At 41.7% G+C, this 6861-nt stretch overlaps 1 protein-coding gene across 3 annotated transcripts in view; it reads left to right on the forward strand.

Moving 5' to 3' along the window:
• The window catches only part of INO80C (INO80 complex subunit C), a 28243-nt gene that overhangs the window by 10429 nt on the left and 10953 nt on the right, over positions 1–6861 (forward strand). For all 3 annotated transcript variants that reach the window (XR_002824783.1, XM_004380915.2, XM_023735447.1), the window contains exons 2-4: positions 4128–4238; positions 5236–5347; positions 6310–6377. Coding sequence is in view for 2 of the 3 variants with exons in the window: in XM_004380915.2 (XP_004380972.1) it covers positions 4128–4238; positions 5236–5347; positions 6310–6377 (291 nt within the window). In the remaining variant the exon portion in view is untranslated. The remainder of the gene's footprint in view (positions 1–4127; positions 4239–5235; positions 5348–6309; positions 6378–6861) is intronic.

A 6861-nucleotide genomic window follows, 5' to 3' on the forward strand; every position in this document is an offset into this window, starting at 1 on the left:
AATTTCCCTTCTATTCCTATTTTTTTTGAGAGTTTTTATCATGAATGGGTGTTGGACTTTGTCAAATGCCTTTTCTGCATCAATTGATAAGATCATGTGGTTCTTGTGTTTTGTTTTATTTATGTGATGGATTACGTTGATTGTTTTTCTTATGTTGAACCATCCCTGCATACCTGGTATAAATCCCACTTGGTCATGATGAATTATTTTTTTGATATGTTGCTGAATTCTATTGGCTAGAATTTTCTTGAGGATTTTTGTATCAATGTTCATGAGGGATGTTGGTCTGTAATTTTCTATTTTTGTGGTGTCTTTACCAGATTTTGGTATCAGAGTTATGCTGGCTTCATAGAATGAGTTTGGGAGTATTCCATCCTTTTCTATGCTCTGAAATACCTTTAGTAGAAGTGGTGTTAATTCTTCTCTGAAAGTTTGGTAAAATTCTCCAGTGAAGCCATCTGGGCCAGGGCTTTTTTTTTGTTGGGAGTTTTTTAATAACCTTTTCAATCTCTTCTTTTGTTATAGGTTTATTTAGTTGTTCTACCTCTGTTTGTGTTAGTTTAGGTAGGTAGTGAGTTTCTAGAAATTTTTCCATTTCCTCTAGGTTTTCAAATCTGTTAGAGTACAGCTTTTCATAGTATTCTGTTACGATTCTTTTAATTTCAGTTGGGTCTGTTGTGATATCACCCATCTGATTTCTTATATGGGTTATTTGCTTCCTCTCCTGTTTTTCTTTTGTCAGTTTGGCCAATGATTTATCAATTTTGTTGATCTTTTCAAAGAACCAGCTTTTTGTCTTGTTAACTCTTTCAGTTGTTTTTCTATTCTCTATTTCATTTATTTCTGCTCTAATTCTTATGTCCTTTCTTCTGGGGCCTGAGGGCTTCTTTTGCTGCTCTCTTTCATCTTGTTCCAGTTGTAGTCACCCAGTCTCTTTCTGTAAAATTATTATAATATATGTTTTCTGCATGTATTGTTTTTCATAATTGTATTTGGTATATAACACTGTATATGCTGTTTTTCACTTAGTATTATTTTATGAATATTTCTCTAGTTGATAGTCTTCTCAGTTAGACTTTGTTTTAAATATAGTTTTATTTATTTTGTTGTTGTTGAGAATCAGTTAGACTTTTTAATGGCTGCAATATGTTCCAAGGAATTGGTGCTCTTATTTAATTGACTTTATTGAATATTTAGGTTGCATCTCACATTTTTGCTGTTTAAAGTAATCCTTCAGTAACCCTGCAGTTTTAGACTAGGGTCAGCTCTTTGAATCTAAAATAAGATTGGTAACTGTATCTGGGAATTTGACAGAATGCCCACCTTATCTTTATGTCTGAGTAAAAGTCATGCAAATTGCTATCTGGACAGGTGAAATCATTTTTCTGAGGTTCTACAGTTTGGGGAATCCCTGAGTGGTGCAAATGTTTAATGCATTTAGCTGCTAACCGAACAGTTGACAATTCCAGTCCACCCAGAGGTGCCTCAGAAGAAAGTCCTGGCACTCTGCTTCCCAAAAATTAGACATTGAAAGCCCTGTGGATCACAGTTCTACTCTGATACACGTGGGATAGTCATGAGTCGGAGTCCACTCAACAGCAACTGGTTTTACTGGTCTACAGTTGGGCAGACCTCAGGCCTCACTGACACCAGTCTCAGTGGCAGGCATGTATGTGTTTGATAGCAGGCCGGCGTTCTCTTCCCTGAGACTTACATCAGCTCTTTTAGTGCTACGCAGAGCGGGCAGCCCTTACAACTAGGTGTTACCTCCTTTCATTTTCTTGGGGCGTTCGTGTCTCGGGCGGGACAGTTCATCTCGTGAAGTCTCATAGTATTAATAGTGGTTTAGTAATATGGAAACTGTACATCAGTTTTTAATTTTATCTTATTGCAGCCAAGCCTCACAGACTTGATCCTTCCTTGGCAGAAGATCTCTCCCTCTCATCCTGTCATGAATAGACACAGGTGTTTCAGCTTGGCTGTGACAGAGGGGAAGGGAAGAATGAGGCTATGGTAACATGGGTGGGAATAAAGAGGAAAGAAGAGCAGAAAACCTGGCTCTGGGCCTAAGGTGGGGGGTATTTTTTGGAGCCCAGATAGAGAGGGAAGAGAGCCCTCCACTATCTCAGAGGCAGGATGCAGCTCTGGAATGATATGGCTCAGCTCATGTTGAGGGGCTTCCTTTCTTTGTCCTCCCTTCAGCTTGACTTCCCAGTGGGCATCTGACCCTGCTCAAGAGGGGAGAGAAGAGAATTGAGTAAGCATGCCAGCAGGAAGAGTTTGTTTTGAAAGGCATTTTCTTTTTCTTCTCAACTCTTTTGTAGCTTGCTACCCACAGTCGCTAATGTAGACTTCTGACCCTCTCCTCACACCACCGTCCACTTACTTTCAGTAGATGCACCTGTCCCATGGTGGGTGCTCTCTGTTGGCAGAGCTCCCAGACTCTCAACCCTATGCTGACTTGCTAAGGTACCTACTTTTCTTAGTGACCTCTGAGGAGGCTCCACCTGCCCGACTCTTATGGCCTCAAGGAGGTATTTCTCCCTGACAGTGTTCTCCCAGGTCTCCCTGGAGCCTTGGAACAAAAAGCCTGTGTAAAAAGAACCCCCTGTACCCCTTCCCTTTCACTGTGTGCACAGCAGCTATGGCCTTCCAGGAGGCTTTCCCTACTAGAAATCATGGAAGAGGCATAAACAGAAAGGGAGAAATGCAGTATTGGAGCATTTCTGGCACAAAAGAGAAAGCTAACACCACTGCCTAGGGTCTTAACTCTGTGGCACCTGAGGAGGACTCTAGCTGGCATGCAGGTCGAGAAGAGTGACAGTCATCTACTCATTTAAGGAGCAAAGGAGAAGGCCCAAGTCCACTGGCTGGAAGGGACATGAGGTGAGCAGGTCTAAGGAAACCTGCCAGTTTTTAGAAGAAAAGGGCCATTCTCCTGATGAATCTGACAGCAACTCATAAGGGTTGTTGTCCACAAGACTACTCAGCAAGGAAGGAACCAATGACCTTGAACTGTCAGGAGGCAGGACCTACAGGGAAACTTTAATTAAGTGAGAGAGAGAGAAACAATCCTAAGAACTAACCAGTGAGCATCATATCAGAACAGAAAAACCAAGATTACCACGGACAACTCAGTGTCTAGTCTCAGAAACTTTATGTTGAGCTAAAGAAGCCAGACACAAGAGTACATGCTGTCAAGATTCCATGTACTGTATAAAAAGTTCTGGAACAGGCTAAAGTAATGTGGTAGAAATCGGAACAATGGTTGCTTCTAGGGGTAGAGGGTATTAATGAGGAAGGGACATGAGAGAACTTTCTGGGGTGATGGAAACGTGCTATATCTTGATAGGGATATCATTTTTAAAAGATTATTGCAGCCTGGGAAGATTGGAAATTGCATTGCAAATCTGAAGGGATTTCTTTGGCTTGTTTTTGCTTTGTGATTGTTAGTGTAAAATAATTTTTTGTCTTAAGCATATTCATGTACTTCTTCTGGGCACTCTCTGGCTACAGCCACCTGACCCGTGGCCCTGCAGCCTCTTCTCTACTTTCCTTCCTCAGGATGCCCACGTCCTGCCATACCCCTTAGGCAGGCTGGCTCCAGCCTGGGTTCTGTGGCTGACTGGACCCTTAAAGGGGTTGGCCTTTTTTTGCCTTAATATTTCAGGACACAGTCAGACATCAGCAGGGGTAGGGACCATGTTGGTGTTAGAGAGATGATGGGAGCTTTTGAATTGGCCCGACCTGGTTTTAAATCCCAAGGTCAACTACTGTGTGGCCTTGAACCTGCCTCCTTTCCTTTTCTGTAAACTAAGGATAATAGCATCCACTTTGTAGTGGCTGTCAGAATTAAATGAGCCAGCTCGAGTGAGATAGCCACCCTGTGCTTGGCACATACGGAGCTGGGAAACATGGCGGCCATGGTTCCTGACAGTCTCCTGTGGCTTCTGCACAGAGGGTGCTGCACGCAGTCTGGCATGCCCTTCTCTGGCACACAGCACCTGCTGGGCTCTGGGTGTGCTGTCTTCCCTTGCATGTGCTTGCATCTTCTGTCTTACTGAGAGCAGAGTTAGGGAATGTAGCTAAAAGAAACTGACCTCTAACCATTCTTACTCTGTTTTCAGGGCATTAGCATGGAAGCCATAAGTGAGAATAAAATGCTGCCCTCTGATTTTAGCACAGGACCAGTGGAAAGAGCTGCCAAGCCTTTGCCATTTAAGGATCCCAACTTTGTGGTAAGCATCTAAGGTATTTTAGATATAAAAACCCAAATACACACACCTCAGAATCTGACCTTGCTGGGCCCACAGCTGAGGTAGCACTGGTGTCCCTTTCTATCCCAGCCTTAACTGCCACCTTTTCCCCCATGGGCTGGTATGGGAAGGGAGGGGGCAAGAGAGGAAGGGTCTTTCCTGTTGATCTTCCAGTGTGTCAGTTCCCAGGGATTTTGGTGCCTTCTGTGGAATTTGTTAGAGGGTGCTATTCTGAGAGCGGATCTTTTCTGTGGTGATTGTCCCCTTCTCTCTTCACTGGCCTTACATACATTTTAGATGAGGCTCTTCATTAGTTTCTTTAAGTAAATTGTAAAGTAGAAATCGGGTTCTCTTCCCTTCATTCTTGAGAGGTGTGATAAATTACAGCAATTCAGATTACACCATTAAAGTTTATTGTTCATTAATCAGTTTTGAAAATATAGTATTACCAGTGCCTGCAACAGATTCTGCTATTCTTTTCCATTTTATTTTGCCATCTTTATGGGACCAAAAAAATAAGATTTCTGGAAGGCTTGCCATGCCATGATTGAGGCTTACATGGGTTTTCCAGAGTTACCTTAATTTACAAGGCAGAGCCTTGCCCCTAGAGGGGAGTTTAGAGATGCGGTCATGAGTTTAAATCTAACTTTGTAGTAAATTTATTTTTAAAATGATGGGAAATTCATGAGTGAATTCCACAAGGTTAGATCCAAGAAAGGATTTAATTTTCTACGTGCATATAGAAAAGCAGGCTTTTATTTCTATTCCCTCACCAACTCATGGATTTTTACAATCCAAAAGCTTTATTTTTTATAACTAAGATTAAAGTATATAATGTAATACTTAAAGTCCTAGGGGTACAAATGATTGCTGACAGAATGAGGAGTATATTACGGTTATGATTAAGCATAAATGTCAGATTCTCAAATGGCAGTCTCCATTGATTTTTATTTCTTCTAACCCCTGCTTTTAATTCAAGCATTCTGGCCACGGTGGCGCAGTAGCTGGCAAGAAGAACAGAACCTGGAAGAACCTGAAACAAATTCTCGCTTCTGAAAGGGCATTGCCATGGCAACTGAACGATCCTAACTGTGAGCCACCTAGAGCGTTCCACATGTTTATAATGTTCACACTGGGAACTTTGTTGTCACAAACCCACATTATTTTCTTGTGTTTACATTAGTAGAGGAAAACGATTTTTAGCTTGAGAATTTCCAGTGGCATCAGTCTGGGGATAGTATGTGTATATTTCCTCATAACTGTCTGTGTTGAATCTGTGTGTTTGTGTTGCATGGATGTGTGGTTTTTAGGGTCACTGTTCACTTTTTAATCTGGAGAAATGGGTCCTGATATGATAATATTAGTGTTTCTGTTAGACAAACTTTTTATTCAAAAGTCTGCTCTTAAAATTTGTTTCCAAGAACAGAGAAGCTTAAGTGTAAACGCCAGATTTAGGAGGGTTTCTATCAGCCAGCTTAAAGGCTAACTCCTGTTGTCCTCAATGAGCCAGTGTTTTTCAGGGTAAATGCTTTATGCTGCGGTATGTCTAAATCTGTGTAGAACACTGTTATGTGTTCTGTTCAACATTAATGAACAGGACAGGTACAAGGTTTCTCCTATCTGTCCCACTGCACATCTTCCATGGGGGTGACTCAGGCTGGTGACAGGTGAGTCATCTGTCTAAGTGTGGACATGTAGGTGTCTGGATCCTTGGGCCCAATTAGTGGGTTGTTTAGCATGTCATCACCATCACCCCACAGAGCCTGAGACGAACAAGGAGCTTGTGGGCAGATAGGCTTTCTAGCGGTTCTGCTGGAGTTGAGGGCCCATGGTGATAGGGCAGGGCTGGATCCGGACCCCACATCTGGTTTATGACGTACTGCTTAATTCCTAAGACTCCTCCCTTACTTCTTGGTTAATCCCCAGAGAACTCTGTGGGTACTTAATCACAAAGTAAAAATTTCAGGAGTATTGTTCAACAGTATTAGAAAAAAGGATAAAGGATTCGGATGTTTTCAGCCAGTTCAGTCATCTTTCTTTTTTTCCCCTCCAGACTTCAGTATTGATGCTCCTCCGTCCTTTAAACCAGCTAAGAAGTATTCTGATGTTTCAGGTCTTCTTGTGAGTATAATTCCGTCTCTATCACTTATAACATTAACTTGAAAAGACGATTTCACAGTCATGTCTACTTAGACAGTGCTGAAGATCAACCACAGCTGGTCCTGCCTGGAGCCCGTACACTTTGAGTAGGTAATGCATTTGTGCTGAGGTGTTCATGCATTTCCTTCATAGATGTAGCCTGGAGGGAAGACCACTCCAGGAAGCCAGAGACCCGAGTTAATCAGTTGCACTTCTCTGCTTGTTAACTATATGGCGGTAACATGGAAGAAACAACTAGTTTTTGAAAATTTGCTGCATTTTAGGTGATGATTTTATTTTATTTTTAACATTTAAGCTTCTCTAAAAAGTATAGCCAAGGTGGTCATATTCTTTTTTTTTTTTTTGTATTTTATAGTACTTCAGGTGAAGGCTTACAGAACAAATAGTTTCTCATGAAACAGTAGTACACATGTTGTTTTATGACATTGGTTAACAACCCCACAAC

Source organism: Trichechus manatus, unplaced genomic scaffold (assembly GCF_000243295.1).
Source record: "Trichechus manatus latirostris isolate Lorelei unplaced genomic scaffold, TriManLat1.0 scaffold00078, whole genome shotgun sequence".
In the NCBI taxonomy this organism is placed as follows: domain Eukaryota; kingdom Metazoa; phylum Chordata; class Mammalia; order Sirenia; family Trichechidae; genus Trichechus; species Trichechus manatus.